This window comes from Heliconius melpomene, chromosome 20 (assembly GCF_056956725.1).
Source record: "Heliconius melpomene rosina isolate 202511_hmr_F chromosome 20, ASM5695672v1, whole genome shotgun sequence".
Lineage (NCBI taxonomy): Eukaryota > Metazoa > Arthropoda > Insecta > Lepidoptera > Nymphalidae > Heliconius > Heliconius melpomene.
Genome location: NC_140408.1, coordinates 3,597,129 through 3,615,476, shown reverse-complemented (window position 1 = coordinate 3,615,476; position 18,348 = coordinate 3,597,129). Strand labels below are relative to the sequence as shown.

General features: G+C 33.5%; 2 protein-coding genes across 4 annotated transcripts in view; one reads left to right on the top strand and one right to left on the bottom strand.

The window, feature by feature from the left end:
• Nucleotides 1-15,095, top strand: part of LOC146527587 (uncharacterized) — a 28,785-nt gene extending 13,690 nt beyond the window's left edge. For all 3 annotated transcript variants that reach the window (XM_085204116.1, XM_085204115.1, XM_085204114.1), the window contains exons 3-13: nt 5,298-5,394; nt 6,260-6,316; nt 7,006-7,115; nt 7,534-7,758; nt 8,067-8,249; nt 8,966-9,141; nt 9,380-9,583; nt 11,401-11,625; nt 11,772-11,969; nt 12,112-13,164; nt 14,872-15,095. In XM_085204116.1, the coding sequence (XP_085060242.1) occupies nt 5,298-5,394; nt 6,260-6,316; nt 7,006-7,115; nt 7,534-7,758; nt 8,067-8,249; nt 8,966-9,141; nt 9,380-9,583; nt 11,401-11,625; nt 11,772-11,969; nt 12,112-13,164; nt 14,872-14,932 (2,589 nt within the window). In that variant the 3' untranslated portion in view covers nt 14,933-15,095. The remainder of the gene's footprint in view (nt 1-5,297; nt 5,395-6,259; nt 6,317-7,005; nt 7,116-7,533; nt 7,759-8,066; nt 8,250-8,965; nt 9,142-9,379; nt 9,584-11,400; nt 11,626-11,771; nt 11,970-12,111; nt 13,165-14,871) is intronic.
• A 753-nt stretch (nt 15,096-15,848) lies between these two features.
• Nucleotides 15,849-18,083, bottom strand: LOC146527586 (uncharacterized). Its single transcript, XM_085204118.1, has 2 exons — nt 17,943-18,083; nt 15,849-16,229 (listed from the first exon to the last, which is right to left on the bottom strand). The coding sequence occupies exon 2, from the start codon at nt 16,224-16,226 to the stop codon at nt 16,011-16,013; it is 216 nt and encodes a 71-aa protein (XP_085060244.1). The 5' UTR covers nt 16,227-16,229; nt 17,943-18,083; the 3' UTR covers nt 15,849-16,010.
• Nucleotides 18,084-18,348: the final 265 nt, after the last annotated feature.

The following is an 18,348-nucleotide window of genomic DNA, read 5'->3' as shown; positions in this document are numbered from 1 at the left end:
GAAAGATATCCGCGTGCATAATATGAATACACCGAAAATAATATGAGAAACTTATAAAGTTATTAATTAACCTGCATCATAGAAAAAATATATAAAATAAAATATATTATTTTTTATTATTTTTATCAACAGAAAAAAAAACAACTGCTGACCGTAATAATATGCTTTCAGCCTTAAAAAAAATTAAAACGTTCAACATTTATTTCAATCACGCATGACGCACAAAAGAGTGATTGCGAAAGTGAAAACTTATTTATGACATAACAAGTATCTACTTTCAGATGTTTTATAGTAATTAAAAAAGCATGATGGGATAGTTGAAGGTGTAATTCTAATCAATGTAAAGTCTATCCATCCATCCATACCTATATTATAAATTCGAAAGTAGCTCTGTCTGTCTCTCTGTCTGTCTGTCTGTCTTTTACGCAATCAGGGCCAAACCGCTAATTTAATTGTGATTTTTATTGTTAGAAAACGTCACCCAAATCATTTTAGCTTGCTTAACGCATCTCTCTATTCAAAACTGAAAATAGTTTCATAAATATATTTAATAAATATTCGTATAGTTCAAGCGGGCGTCGTAGCCGCGTTCGGGTCCACTAGTATTATTATATTCTTTATATTTATATCAGAATGTATAAGATTTTTCCACTAGTCCGGTTACACAAATTTTGTTTTTATATTTTGCGTTTATTGTCAAAAACATGAATAACAGATAAAAATATATAAAACAAAAAGCATATTATAAGTATATAGATAATAAGTACTTCACAGAACACTTTATAATTAAAAAAATAACACACGTTTATAAAAAGAAAGTCTGTTCCGTATACACTATTAATACTCTTTCAAAAAAAGTGTAAGAAGTAATAAAATTTTCAACACTTCCGAGATACAAAACCTAATTACGAAGATTTGTCATAAATTATGAAAACCCAGCGAGATCGTTTTGATTAATTGTTTGTTATGAGTTCTTTTGTTACTCTACCTTTATTGCTATTGTAAGGGGAGCCCTGTATTGTATAACCACACTACGGCGCTACAAAGAGAACAATACACATACGAACATATTGTATCCCGGGAACTCTACTATTATTGATTACTCTTACATTTGATATCTCAGATTTTGTCGTAATTGTGTACCTAACCAATATACTAAATAAGAATATGTAAAACTTGTATTTTCTAAGATATAAGATTTTTAGCAATCTTATTTTTTATTTTTAGGTTTTTAGTAATCTATTAATAAGAGGCCATAGCGCAGCATGCAGCAAGCATACTAGAGTGTGACTCTAACGCGACGTTTGTGGGTTCGTTCCCCACTCGAGATAATGAATTATTATTTATGAATATTTTCATTTCTTCGCTCTGACATCAAGGCAGAAGGCTCGGCGTTCAGTTCCGCCACTGAACACGCCTCGAAAACTTCAGCGAGGAACGGAGTGTTTTAACAATAGGTTTCAGCGTAAAAAGCTGATTTCATTTTGATTTAACTATTATTCTAATGAAGTTCTGGGTTGCAATCGGGCTATTGATCGCGAGTGACGTCACCGCCTTCGCCTTCGCGTCCCCTTGGACAAATCGACGCGATCTTCACGTACAATTTGCACCTGAAACCCTTTATATTTGCTAAATAAAACAAAGTATAGTTTTAACTGAATATTTTTTTATTTACTAAAACAAATGACTTACGTTTGGCTATAATTATTTTGAATAGTTAGAAATTTAGAACTTACAAAAAAAAATGTGTATAAATATTAATAAATTAAAGACCATTTCACTTCTTTAGAAATAACGGATTGTATGGAAAAATATTATTTTCTTATAAATACATTAAAATGTAAATAAACTTGAACATTAAAACAAATAAATACCGAAGATTTATAACGAAAATAACACAAAATTATAGTATTTAGGTAGTTTTTTTACAAATTTTATATAAAAATACGGCGAAGGCGCCAGTTTTACAATACGAAAACCGTAGACCGCTATGACTCAGCTGGTTTTCCTTCTGCGCGCTCCTATCGATCCTCTTATTTTCTATCAGCGTTTGGTACTAAGTAAGCCATTGCGCACACTATATACATGCATATACGGATACCTACATATCCCAAGTTCTTATGGTACTTTGACCGGGATAAAAATGTAGAATTTCGTCGTTCTTGTATTAATCGATGATTTAGTTATTTAATTTAACAGTATATTGAAAATCACTTATTTATGCAATATTATATTTATCATTCAATTTCTTTTATTACATTGAAAACATTGCAATGTGACGTCTCCATTCTGTCTATAATTAACTATAATCACTGGACTAAGACTGGATTAGAAATAAAAACATAATAAGAAGTTTGTAACATACCACGATTTTTTGTAAGACATTCATACTTTTCTTTAACTACAAAAAGTAAAGATTGAAAGTCTTGCACTAAATTGTGGTAGAAAGAGTTCTCTTCCCCTTCCTCCCCATCTTCCTATTCTTCCTCTTTTTCCTCCTCTTCTGAAGAAGAAGAAGAAGAAAAAGGGGAAGAAGAATCTCTCAAGATTCTTCCTCTTCTTCTTCATCTCCTTCTATATGAACATCACTTTCATGTCTTGTATTTTCGTTGGCATCTTCGTTGGGCTTCTTCGGTTCTATTTCAATAGCAAGATCTGGCAAGGGCCTATCAGGTTTTAAATCGCCACTAATTTATAATAATGGAAATTGTTGCTCTTTCGGCTTCAAGCCTGTCGTCTGTCGGGCTTGTTACGCGTTCTTAGGTGTAGATAATTTTTAGAGCCTCAACGAACGGTCTAACCTGACCACAAAACGATGACACACGCGAAAGATATTTGTAATCCCCCTAGCCGTTCGCAGCCATAGCGTGACTCTTCTCGCACTAAAAAAGTTGCTACCGACCGAAAGCGACACGAGTGCACTTGATGTACGATTACGATTTCGACGGGAGTAGTAAACGTTCGTAATTCCGTACACATTCCGTTCTGAATAAGTGCGGCAACGGGACTGGCGAGCTGACCGGCTCCGTGATCTGTCACCCGACTCGCGACGTGTCCTCCGAGATCTACGTGAACTAGGTGTCGACCTGTTGTAACAATTCTAATTGTTTAAACAAGATATAATAATAAGATAAAACAACATATACGTATAAAACAAAGTTAATATATTAAAAAATAAGGGTTCTACTAATTACAATAGGTGTTTATATATATTCTTTATTGCACATGTAAGAAAATAGTAAGAAAACAGTTAAAAAGTTATGTTTCCAATGGCGGGATTATTTCTGAAAGAAATCTCTTCCAGCCAACCTATGGAAGTGGATGAGTGCCAAACAGCGGAATAACAACAAAGTGCAATCAAAAAAAATAATTAAAATATCAAAAAAATATATATATTAACTAACACATTATATACATAACCAGACCATACATGACCAGAGCAAATAAAAAGAAATATAAATAAACCATGGACTTCGCCATACAACAAATGCCTGTAAGCATTTATATAGAACTTAAACTTTAAATACAAACAATAATTAAACCTATTTCTTATAACCTAAAAATTATAATTAAAAATGTTAATCCTACAACACTTATCCACTCTGAGGTCTGTTTCACCTTTATATCACCAATACCTCAAATTCCATGCAAAATATATTATCCTTTTTGATAATTAATTCAGTTTCGCACTAAAACGACGCCACTTTTTAAAAGTTAAAGTAACACGCCCCCGGCACCACGCCAAGCGGATCCGCCATCGTCCAATCAATTTGTATGATTCAAACATACGATGTACGTATTTATCGTATGTATATTTATTATCTCAATATTGTAATACTTAAAACTTCACTCTTTAAGAAAATAATTAAAATAGCTTTACAATTCAACACAGTACGACCGTCGCCATCACTCGAGACGCCATCTTTTTTTTTCTTCGCTTACCCGCGTTAACATTTATATTTAATAAAATCTAAAAATGTTATAGAATAAATATATGTTTAAACCACAGATAAGTTACATGTAATTCTAGATTGGTCACATATCGTTTCTTTGTAAAAAATAATGAAATAGAAGGTAGTTCAACATAGTAATGTAAATAAAGTAAACAGAACTAGATATTATAATTATTTTGTTCCTTGAAAGCCAAAGCAATGGAGATCTTTATCCCACTTCTGAAGTTAGGTTTTAGGTTAGAAATTTATAAAAATAAATCAAAACAACATGTCATAAAGTAACCATTAGATTACAATTCAAATAAACATGTAAAAATAATAATTTAAGGAACAAAATAATAATTCAACAAAATATAAAGACATTCCTAACTATAGCAATGTATATATATATATATATACTTATAATAAATCTAAATATATAAAATATTACATATAATATGTAAAAATAATGTAATGTTACAAAAAAATATACGTATAATAAATAATTCGCTTTAACTTCAAAGTATATTATTGTGGTAAAAAAATCATATTAGAGGATTACAGATTAAAGTAATAAACAAATATGTTAGACATCATTCTATAATGACAGTTGTCAGTCAATTCTGTTTTTGAACGGGACTAGACGGAGTGTCTTCTTAGGTCAAGCAGGCGAAGCCGCGGGCGGGCCGCTAGTTTCAAATATTTACAAGAGTGCTTTAGGCACGTACTTTTAATAGCAACTTTTTGATCCCTAAGTCCACAAACAAGGGCTCTTGATGTATTTATAGAAAGGCCGCTATGCATCATTGTCCTCGCTATTGTCGAAAGTCTTATTGATTCGAGAGACTCTTTTGGCCGTAAGAGTCAGCCTTCAGCTTGGCCCTCTTCATGGTAGCTGAGTACACATCGAACAGAACTGCCTAAAGTGTCTGTAGTCACTTCATCTCTCAATTGTTGATATTTTTGCAAAATTTAGTATGGAAATGTTTTTATTTGCATAACAAATATACAATTACATTTCTTTAATATTTTTTTAACTTCACGCTATATCACGCGTATAACAGGGTAGGCAGAGATCCTAGTGTTAAGACACTTCGTTTTCTCCTTTCCGCCGAATTTTCGGTGCATTTCGTGTTGGATGGAAGTACTCGTCACTTTCACTTCAGAGCGAAGAAATGAAAATATTAATAAATAATTATTAATTTCTCCGAGTTGCCACTTGACACCCACGATCGTCTACTCTTGATGTTGAATTATTAATTCAAATAAATTGTATTGAATAGAAATTGTTTATAGTTATTTTTAATACTGTAAACTTGAGAATAATATTTTAAATGTCACAAGATAATAGATTTTTCTTTTCAGATGGAAAGTTTAATAAAAGAAATGCAAGATCCAGAGGCCGGCGTTCCAGTTCGGAGTCAAAAACTGTTTCTTAGTATTATACCTTCAGCTTTTATGGGTAAAATATTAAAAGTTATATAAAAACATAGTTTGTAGTTTGTCTGATTAAAAATTATAATTTTGTGTTGATATTCTATTTGTATGTTTCCTTTTATATTTTTCGAGTTTTATAATGGAACTTAGGACATAACATTTTACCGCGCTTGGTGTCTTATTCTGTCTCTAACAGAGAGAAATAAGAGAAACGGAGAGAGAAAATATTTTTTCAGCTTCACGCTGTATCCCACACCTAGCAGGGTAGGCAGAGGGAGCCTAGTGTCAAGACACTCCGTTCTCCAACGTTCCCAATCGTTAATATATAACATAATGTAATTTAGCTAACCTAAGCGTTTACAATCTTTACCGCAAGTCTCAACAGTGTCTGCGGGGTCTAATTGCAAAATCAATAGAGAACACATCTACATTCTGCGTCGGGATCCACCGCCGCTCTCATTATTTTTTTTGGATGATTGCATTGATTACTTACAATAAGATATAACAACAAGTTTTATGCAGGACTATCAGTAATATGTAGTAAAAAAAAACTAAAAAACTATGTAACTTTAGTTTTTTTCGTACTTTGTCTTGCAATGAGACTTAAAAATATTTATAGTATTTTCTATTATATAAAATCAAAAGGTCACTCACTCATCACGAAATCTCAGAAACTCCAGAACTCGGCAGATAGAATTCGGGGAACGGAGTGTCTTCACACTAAGGTTCCCTCTCCTACCCTGCTGTGTGCGGGATTAAGCGTGAAGCGTATTTTATATACATATTTTTATATTCCCTAAGACTCAGAGTAGTTGTTACACGAAATTGAGATAGATACCTATCTATCGTATATAAAAATAAAATGTATAGTAAAATTGTTTTCGTTTCAGGATATGATCTTGTCGAGTGGCTTATGGATCGATTTAATCTAGATGAGGCTAGTAACGGTACGTATTTACACTTTTACATTCTATTTTATTTTTATACATGATCCCTATATCAGCGGATGGGTCCGAAGAGCTGAGGATCGAGTGTGGTGGCGAGAATTGGGGAAGTCCAGTGGAAAAAAGATGGCTGTTGATGATGATGATCCCTATGTCTACAAACTGACATTAATTTTTCATATTCTATTAGTTCCTTCCTTTATTTGAATCTTGCGAAAGTTATCAGAACAGCTTTGATATGTAGATTTTTCGATTCGATTCGATTTTCTCTACTTGCTGGTGCATCAGGAAGACTACATTAGACAGCTTAGTGAGGAAATGAAGATGTAATGTCATGCAGATCCACATCTGTTAGCACATATGAATTATTCCTTTGACTGCAATCACCAAAGTAGAATATATTTTGTCTTTGCTAACACAACCATCAATCCTAAAGTATCGTCGTCAAAGCTTTTATGACTTTATTAAAACTGTAATATAAATTCGAAAACAAAAAGCATAATATTTGTCCTTTCGTGGTTTACGATGAACATTGCAAGGACGTTTAATTTTAGCGAAGATTTTCTTATTTGTACTGAGATGTGATTAAAAATTGCTCGTATAGATCATTTGTCAATTTTTCCAAATTAATTAATTTATTACATAGAATAATATGTATGTAGTACATAATAAACTGTTATATTTCTTTTCAGTTGAAGCAATAAATTTAGCCAACCAACTCTGCCAATATGGTTACTTCTTTCCTGTCAACGATTCAAAAAACCTTGTGTTAAAGGATGATTCTTCTCTTTATAGATTTCAAGTGAGTATATATGAGTACATTTATAACTGCACGATCTACCTTATTTCAGATTTTTTTATTATATTACCATACATGTAAAACTATTGGACACTCTAAATCGAATTTTATTGATGTTTTCCTTTTTAAAATAAAACGTTATTGGCTTATTGGTTACAAATATTTAAATATGTACTAGTTCTGTGTTTAAATTCAACTTAGGCTTTAGTAACTTAGATTTCTAATAATAATAATTTAAATATGGACATGAATAAATATAGCAATAATAAATAAATACAATTATTTATTTTTTTGAATAAATATAACCCTTAAAGTGTTTATTATGGTTTTCTTAATTTAACGTAGGTATATTCATTTTGACAGAAACAATAATATTTACTCATTACATATCGATAACAACTATCAATCACCATTAAAACAGACTCCGTACTACTGGCCGTGGCAAGGGCCGCGAGTCGCCGGGGCGGGCTCGAGCGCGCCCACGCTCGGCCCCGACAACGTAGAGTATGCCATATATCTGGTGAAACGTACCCTGAGGAACAAGCAGCGTCACGGCTTGGAGGAGTACGAGCAAGAGGCTCTGGCTAACTTGAAAAAGAACCTGGCTGCCAAATGGGACTTTATTACTATGCAGGCGGAAGAACAGGTTTGTGATAGAGTATTTATATTCATAATATTATTGATTTTCCTACTTGTGTTTGACAAACGTAATTTATCTACCATTATAAGAAGACTGCAGAGTATTTTTCCATTAAGTTAGCTACACTACTACACTGAAGTACATACAAGAAGATATATGCATATAAAAAAATATTATCAATCTGAGATGAGGTCGAGAATTGGTACAAATACAATAGGCCGCAGAAGTTATTTATTTTTGCATTTATTGTTATTTAATTTTTAACGAATAATTTATATATAGATACAAATAACAAAAAATCTTTACTTGTATAGGTTCGTTTAGCAAAAGAGCGTAAGAAAGGTGACAAAATAGTGAGCGACAGTCAGGAGCGCGCGTACTGGCGGGTCGCGCGCCCGCCGCCCGGCTCCGTCAGCGCGCTGGAGCCGTGCCCGGTGCCGGTGCGCGCCCGCCACCCGCGCCCCAAGAAACGCTCTATACAACAAATTACAAGAGAAGTAAGTATACATTATAGATATATTTATTGACTAGTGATCCAACCTGCGGATTCGCTCGCTTGAGCTGCACAATTATTTGTTTGCCAATCTAAATTATACTTCTGTATAAATATAAAAATTGCTAAAGAATATAAAAATAACTGAACATATGAGTTCGTAGCGATAAAATCTTAAACAAATAATATTATTTAAAAATAATAACTTTTAAGTTTATCTTAATAAACACGTCTTAAGCAAAAAGCACAATCTAAGAGAGCGTCATTTAGACGCAGCTTACAAGAGCCGCCGTCGGGTCTATGAGTATGCTTCAAATGAGCTCTGTGCTGAATGAATATTTACACGAACTATTTAAAAAGACACTAAAAGAAAATGATTTCTCTTTTGCTAGTTTAAATATAAAAATTCTGGGTTTTATGTATCCGTGTATATATTATGTTAGTAGAATGTTATGTGGTGTTATATAGAACTTAAAATAAGCAGTAAAATTGTAAACCAAACAAAAACAAAGTGATATGACACTTTGTATTTCAAAACTTACTTTCCTTATAATATTAGTATAGACATCGCGTTGTCTATATAATCCTGCGATTAATGACAATATTTGACGATTTTAATAGTATCGACTCGAATTTAATATTAATACTCTGTTTTCCATTCCTTGACTGGAGTTTTTAAATAATAAATATTATTAATTGATATAACATAATTAATTATAGATCGAGCACTTGAGAGCTAGCCTGGATCGTACGAGAGTGAAGACTTCAATTGCCCTCGAGGCCCTAGCGGCCTACTCAGAAACCTTCGCGCCGTACGATCCTTGGCTTACTCCACCACAGCCTTCAAATCCATGGATCAGTGATGACACTTTCTTTTGGCAGATTAATAGCCCTATGTAAGTTGCTCTATTACTCACACAGTTTATTTTCTTTGAATCCTACTAATGTTATAAATGTGAAAGTTTGTGAGGATGAATGTTTTTTCCTCTTTCGTGCAAAAACTACTGAACGGATATAGATAAAACTTTACAGTACTTTACAGATTATAAATCAGAATATCAGTTACAATTTATGTAAATATCTTAATTTTTTTTGGCTATATTACACCTACATTGAATACTTTGCATATTTCAGCGTGGAGGTGCCCAGTGATAAGCGTGTACAGCGCTGGGCTCTGTCTATAGAGGAATTAGTGTCAGATCCGACCGGCCTTCAAGAATTCACCAGCTTTCTACGTAAAGAATATTCGCATGAAAATATTCGATTTTGGCTGGCGGTCATGGATTTACGGAGAAGCAGTATTAAACAAGTACCTAAGAAACTTGAAGAAATTTACGAGTAAGTGGAAATGTTAAGTTTTACCTAGTTACTTTTGCTATTATGTTAATTTTACTTCATAGACAAAATTTTTTAATTCCTTTAGAGAACTTTAACTTTCAGTCATGTTGACTTGTGATCCTATATCTTATAAAACAAAGTCGCTTTTCGTGTCTGTCTGAACTTTCTAACTCTTCTTCTTCTAAACCACCCAACGGATTTTAATGCGGTTTTCACCATTAGATCGAGTATTTCTCAGGGAAGGTTTATATATAGTTTATTAATTGTACATTCTTATCTAAATTAACATAAATATGATAAATCTGTATAAAGTCCTACCCGTTGAGACACTTTCGCGCATGCGCTGCTTTAATGGTAAGTACTACATGAAAAAAATGTACTGGAGTATTGTTCCTCTTAATAAGATCTACAAAAAAGTCCGCGAGAGCATATTCGTAACTTTTAAGATTAACGTGTAGTGATCATATTTCTGTCTACACATTGTAATTTCAATATATATTTTTTTTGTGAGTCATATTTTTCCATAATGATATTAATCCTTATCCTTTAAAATACTTTATTAATTTTCTACGTTAAACGAAGATAAAATTTGCTTTTACACTATTTCGAAATTGCGAATAGTTTTATAAAAAACGCATTTAATTGTTGACACATCCCGCCGTTGACACATCAGCTGTATGTTACTCAAGTTTCCCTTATCCCTTACTCTCAGCATATAAATAAGTGTATTAGTTGGTCATTTAATGTAGATCAAAACTGTCTTTTGCTGTTTTTCATTTTAATAAGTACTTTAGAAGTTGTTACAATATCAAAAAATCCTTGCTGCGAAACGGCTCGCCACTCGCCCCATGCGTCCCGCGACTTTTTGCTTATACAAGCGCGTCCGCCTGCCTTACACGCATCGGTGGTTCAGTGGTAGAATGCTCGACTGCCACGCGGGCGGCCGGCGTTCGATTCCCGGCCAATGCATTCTATTTAATTTTCCTCACAGGCAGCCACGTCATGCTTGCTTTTCATCAGGGACAGAATACCCTCTTCAGCATTAACCACAAGCTCGAAAAAAAAAACCCGCCTGCCTCTATAGCAACGAAGATTTAGATACGTTTGCACGTATTGGATAATTGGAGTTGAATGTATTATTTCAGCGCGATATATTTGGTTTTAAATTTTTTGTAGTAGTTATTAGTAGGTAGGTTTTTGTTTATAATTTCTTCCGTTTAAAAATAGTCATTTAACTATCTAAAAATAGTCATTTAAATATATTTTAATAAGTACTTGAAAAGATAAGTAGCACAGATTTAAAATTACGGTACCTACTAAAAAATCCTTGCTGTGTAAAACAATTGGAAAATCCTTATTGAAACTACAAAAATGCGGGTTGCATTAGGGTTTAATTAATTTTCACATTGTCTTAAGTGCTTTGCAAACATACATTATATGAATAATCCAGTAGTAAAAGCGGGCGAAGCCGCAAGGGGGTCGCTAGTATATAATATTTTACCTTATTTTTCGTGATACATATTATTAATCTGTTAAGGAATGTATCCGTTGGTTTTCCGATAAAACCTAATTTTTTAGAACAAAAATAAGCCAATTATAATGTTATCGCCAATTATATGAAGGAGATTTTTTTAATCTTTATTATTACAGTTTCGTGATATAATATCAAGTAAAATTAAGAAATACTTATAAGCAATAAAATATATTGATCTAATTTATTAATTTATTTTAAAAAGATACAGTATCATTACAATTTTATACAAAATAAATTGTTTAGATAATTGCAAAATAAGGAAAAATAAAAAAAATGTTATCAGGGAATTTCTAAAACCCGGCGCACCTTGCGAGATCAACATCGACGGTGCGACCGCGGAACGGGCAGTGGAAGGCATTCGCAGCGGGTCCCGCTTCGCGCTGGACCACGCTGCTGAGCACGTGTACGGGTTGCTGCTGAAGAAGGACTGCTACCCACGTTTCATTCGGTCTGATCACTTTCAAAGACTCTTGGCTGAAGGACGAAATGTTTATCAGAAAAAAGCCAAGTAAGATTTTTACTGCCGCGACTAATAACTTTGTTTGTTTTTATATTTTCTTTAATTAGATTACAATTGCATCGTTATTTGTTTACTTACTAACGCTATGGTTATAATTACATCGATGTCATCATTAATACAACGTAATTATACAGGTTTTTCAACTTCGGTGGTCAAGTAAAGAAGAAGCCTGGCTCGACGTCGGGCGGCGGCGCGCTGGCGCGGCGGCGGGGCTCCGACCGTTCGCTGTCGGGCTCCGCGCACGAGCTGGCGGTGTGCGCCGCGCAGCCGCGCGTTCCCGACCCGCCGCCACACAGCCACAGCCAGTCCAACTTGTGTGATATACCGTTTAGGTGAACACTCTTATATTTCTCACTCTTATTATTTATATATTTTCGTACGTCATAAAATAATTATTATTTATAATTGTACTAGTACATTAAATTCTATTAATACTACGCATTTCTATACTATATTCATACGTTTTTGATTTAGGGATCCTGTCGACGACGACACAGCAGACGTGCTGCCGTGGGAGAATTCATCTCGAGAAAGCTCATATGCGGCTAGAAGACGGCAGGACTCTACCGCTGATTCTGGCAGCTCGTCCTCCGACGTGAGCGCCGCCGTGGCTACGGCCGAGAGGACGCGCCGCCTACCGCAGCAGAGCACGCTCGACGGCGGCCTGCGAGGCGCGCCGCCGCCTCTGCGCCGTCTCTCCGCCGTGGAGCCACGCCACTTAGCGCCGCTCTCCTCGCCCCCGCACTCTCCGCGGCAAATACGCGTGGCCCCGCCGCCCGCGCCCGCGCCGCCCCCTGCGTACCACCACCCCACACCCACTATCAGCGTCAGCTCGGCCCCCGATGACGAGTCAGCGGGCTCGCCATCCCGCACCGCGTCGCCTGAAGATCGAAGATCTATCGCCCACTCTGACGAACCCTCGTCCGTGTTCGCTTCGGCGGACGCGACGCCAACCGAGCCGGCGATAGCGTTTGGCGAGCGCTATGCGATGATTGTAGATCATGTCGATGCGACGAGTGAGATTATAAAAGTCGTAAAGCAAAGCTCCATCGAAACTGCCAACCCGTCTGCAGAATTTGTGTCACGTGTCGAAGCTAAGGAAACGCCTAAAGAGTCGAAAGATGAATCCCACGTGATTTTGAGAGAGGGCCAGGCGAAATCATCGGAGGGTGAATGTTCGTCTGTGCGTCTCTCATCGCGGGAGTCCTCTATCACGAGAGACGTTAGCGTCACTCCGACTAAAAGCATCGAGGATAAGAAAAAGGAGGAGACGAGTCGGTCAGAGAGCGAGGGCGCCGTGGCGCCCCTGGCCGTGTGCGAAGACATCGTCGACGACGAAGTAGACAAAGTGCCTTCGATGCCGGCGCGAGTCTCCGGAGATTCCAAGGCGTCCGAATCTGACGCCATCAAAAAAGTTGCTCATAGAGACGAACTGTCGTCGGTTTCTGAATCCAATATTGTTAAGCGTAATAAAAGCGCAGTCAGTGAGCGAAAGCAGCGAAACGACATTTGTCCCTGGGAGGACGAGTAAGTACTCGTTTGCGCTGCATATATTAGTAGAACTATACTTATTACGTTGTAGTTAGAAATAGTAGAAGTTGTAGTATATTTATTACACTTAAATAAGTTTAAAAACACGATTGCTTGTCGATTGAAAATTTTATATCAGTTGCATGATATACGTTTAGCGTCAAAGAGAAGTTGCTTGAAAATATAAAGTTTTAAATATGAGTCTTTGTAAGACAATTGTATAATAATAACTTTGATTGTTATGATTTTGATGAATCTGAAAAAAAGATGAATTGTTTTTCTTGTAAAATATTACAATATTTTTTTGGGTAACTTCTTTTTATCATTAGCCGTAGCTGTAAATGACATAATAGAAATTATTCAAATATTATTGGATATTTGGATTGCCTGGGAGTTTCTTGTAAAGGGGATTCCATAGATACATTTTTACATGTAGATATATACAGGGTGGAATTGTCAGCACCACTTTAATTGAAACCACAGTTTTAACTACTCTATAAAAGCCTAATATAATTCGGAAAAAAAATAATTCCCAAAAATGAAAAAGTTATTTTTTCAAACAAAATAAATAATAAAATAATCGTTTTAAAATAAAACGCCATTTGTAAAGTATAACATAGGCACGCACACACTTACCTGTCTAATCGGAAACGTCGCACACGTATGTGTGCGTCACACGAAATACAGGTATGGATAAAAATCGTGAAATGAAAGAAAATTCCTACGTCCAAACTGTTGAGGTACCTTGATTAATTTCTTAGGTGTGGGTTTGTAATATATTACCCTATATGCAGTTAGAATAAAAGAAGCGCTGCCTCTTCCACCCTGTATAGAGCTAAATCATTATTACACAAATGTTCGACAACTGTTAGTAAAATGTGGGTGTAGAGTCCCATCACCATTCATGACAATAATGATCATAATGATCTTATACAGTGACATATTAATTACACTATCAATACAAGAAGTAAAGATATTATTACATTCTTTTTAAATTATAATTTTATTATGCATATTATTTATTTTTATTTTCTACCTGTACCATATTACGTATTGCATCAACTAACCATTTTCATTTTGTTTGTTTAATTTACACATATTATTTTATGAACTAAATCTAAATAGTATAAAATATTGAATTTACAATTGTTGTTTTGTTTTTATCCTTTTCTGTATCAAATTGTTAGTTTTTTTAAAAAAAGACATTCTAAACAAAAACTTTAATCATGAGTGAATTTCATGTTTAGATATTTGCTATTGCTTATTAAAATATTTTACTATAAATATATTTATATACATTGTTTTACCATTTATATAAAATTAATTAAAAAATAAAATATTAATAACTTTTTTCTTATGTACGTAGTAAAAAATCATTATGTACTTGGTTTTCAAGCATGTCTCGCATCCTCCGTACCATAATCAGAAAGAACTTGATGTTCATCCCTTATCACTCATTCCTTTCACCTTCCTCTCGCCTTTGAAAATTACGTTCATGGTGAAACTTTTTCAAACAACACCAAACAACGTTATTACTTAACATAATACATTTTTAAAGTCGAAAATTGTCTTTGGTAAGATATGAGAACGGTTTTGAAATAGAAATCCAATTAATCTCTTAGCTTCAAAAGTTTAAACTAGAATTATCAGAATTTATTTTTATGCTACATGTAATTGCTAATTGATTTTTTTTTCTCATTTCAGGAATTCCTGCGAGAGTGATGCTCCATTTGTTAAAACTTACGCAACTCTCGGTTACTTATAATTTACGTAGGCGGATGTCAAGAATATTTTATGATGTCAGGGTTATAGACGAAAAGTATTTAATTTTTTATCTTAGACCCTATGTTTCGATTATCACAGAGTTAGAACATTATTGTGTAATTATATGAATATTTTAAAGTAAATGATCGTTAATTATTAGAAAATATAGTGTTTTATTCAGATAATCCAATTGTGACCCTTTTCTCCTTTCTTACTAAATATTTTTATACTTAGTAAGAAACACAGTGCATACAATAACTACAGGTATACTAAATGTTTATTCTATAATCAATGAGAGAGCTGTCTTTTCAAAACTATTTTACAATTAGTTTTTTTGTATGTCTTGCAAGTAGGTTTGTTTATAATATATCAAATATTTCAAAATCCGTATGGAGATGCAACGTCTTCATTTGCCGTAGCAACTGGCATCCTTATTGGATATAATTCAATTTAATTTCTAACTGTAATACCAACGTAATATTCAAATACATATGTTACTTACCCCAGGTCCGCCACCAGGTCTATATTATAATATAGAAAGCCTTATATATAAAACAAATAAATCAGCTTCACGCTATATTCCGCACACAGCAAGGAAGGCAGAGGGAAACTAGTGTTGGAAAATTTTGTTCCACTTTTCCGCTGCACTTTTAGAGGCATTTTTTTGCGTGTTGTGGGAAAAATTCAAAGCGGGGCGGAAAAATTTTAATTAATTAAAAATTGAAATATCCTATATTACAAGAATATGTCTAATTTGCTTTAAATTCAATAGCATCACAACAATATAGTTTGTTGTAACAGAACTATGATATGTAAATCTAATAACTAGAGGTAATGGACACCTAGATACGTACTAGTCATAAACAAATAAAACGTATAAGTAAATTACTCATTCCAATGTCAAAAAAAAAACATCATAGGTGTTTACCAATTATTTTTAATAAATAACACAAAACAATAATTCAACAAATCTTATCTTATAAATAAATCTTATCGTTTAGTTAATTTTATTAAGTAGATAATACTGCTAAACTATATCATTCGTTAATTACACTTTCACGATGAAACTTCGAGTTAACTTAAAAAACATCGCGACAAACGCCGTTAGCGTCCATCTTCTGTCCGGCGGGACAGTTATCGGGGACTTGGACCATGTTTCTAAGACCTATACTCGTAGGGTTTTGTGGTTCAGATGGTTCTTCTATAGTGTTGGTGTTGGTAGCTTCGTTTTCTTTGGCTTTAGCCTTCACATCTTCTACTTCGTCAGGATAAACAACGCGATTCTTATCGGCCATTTTCTGTAAATGAAAACAATTTATGTAAATATAGATTACAGTAGAAGTGTATAAAAATAACAAATTTCTAATTAACGTTTCCTTTACTCAATTCTCAGTTACTAAAATATGCTTAGAGGATAGGATAGGATGTAATGTTTTCCTCCTCAGTATGCAAAGTGCATTTATCAAAAACTTTATGGATATGGATTTCCTGTACCATGCGATGAGACAGGGCGAACATACTATAGATATGCTACTATATATATAACATACTATATGGGGCGAATATACTAAGTCTTATTTATACCTATTTTATACATTGCTTAGTCAACTGAGGAAATGAAAATATTCCATTCCAAAGTACAAATAGAACCCAGAACAATCTTGTGTCCGGTCGAATATTTAAAAAACAATTGCGTCAGAAATTATATTATAATGATTATTTTTACATTTTAAATTTTAATCAAAAATCAATTTTTCTATATATTAAAAGAGGTGAGTGATATATGAACTTCAACAGAGAGTGTGTGGTTTCACACATTAACATACGGATGTTACAATAAATAACAAGAAGTTAATAAGGTGTTAGAAATAGTACAAAAAAACTTTGATATAGAACGTAGAACGTTTTTGCAAAGGAAATGTAGAATCTCCTAAGAAACGTCGACTTTTTTAAGACATACTTAATAGTAAAAAAATTAAAGGCCAATTGCTTATTGTTAGTTTAGTAATAAAAAACGACTACCGTCGTGACGTTATGTAAGACGCTTTAATGGTATCCGGGTTTTTACTTTGCATAAGTCGATCATTTTTATCCCCCCCCTTTTTTATGTCCAGAGCAAATCATATGATATAATATTACCGTAATCTTGTGACATTAACTTATTTTCCACCTAAATTATTTAAATGTTGAATGGCAAAATCCAGTATAAATCCTATTATAATATAGGGTAGGGTAGGTAGTAGGTGTGTTCATGTATTATCTAGTTAATTAACTGTACCATTGTGTATAGTAAATAGTAATAGACATAATGAGATAAATGAAGGCCGTCTACATCTATATATCTGTAGTTTAACTACTTATTAAATTAAGATTTTATTATGAAGTAGGGTCTCTCATGCTCGTTTCAAATCTAAGAACAGATAAAAAATAGTAAGGATAAAGTATCAATTTAAAAGGTCATTGCACCCGTGTGTGATTTATATTACATTATTATTAATTTGAAATTTTCACATATAAGTAATCAACAAATTATATTACAATTGATTGTATTTGTTAATCAATTTCTATATTTGATAAGAATGCACTTAATTTAATTGCGAAACAGCTAAAAATATATAACAAAATGCTCTTATTATTATAATATGAATACGTAAAAATATGATAAGTATTGTATAAAATTTAATTATTAAATGTAAAAAAAAACTCGTTCTCGTTTAGCCTTAGACGCCTTACGCCTTAGTTTAGAGTATTTAATTAAAATTAAAATATAAAATATACTTAAATGGTATGGAAAGAAAGGGTACGAACCAAATGTCAGTAGAGTTATCAGATATTAAATTTAAAAGTCATGAATATAATATAGCTTAAAAAGCTTAAGTTAAAACATACATAATTTAAATAAAATAGCAACAAAATAAATAAATAAATAATAAGATTGAAATAATTATTAAAAAAATTAAAGGTACATAATTTAATGAAAATAATGATTATAGAAATTAAATAACACTTACTTATTATTAATATTAATAGGTACACTGTAAACAACGTCGCGCCAAGCTCGCTACTTTACTTATGATTGCTTCCTTCATACCGTCCCCTTATATCAGAATGCTAAACCGTTGTTTATCTAAAGAAGTGCTTGCAAATCTACGTCACTATTAGTCACTGAACACTCCCTTGTGAAACTGCGATCCTTAGAATTTTATCAAAGGTAATAATTTTTTAATGACAGTATAACGATAGGTATATCATTGGAAAAAAGCAATCTATCTTATTATGTTATAAGGTTTATAAGTATCATAAAGATGGCAACTACTATTGAAAATTACGTCATTTTATTGTTTAGGAATTTTCCCTGCAATCATAGATAAGAATCTTTTTGCTTTGATTCATCCATAAGAACAAACCGTTTGATAC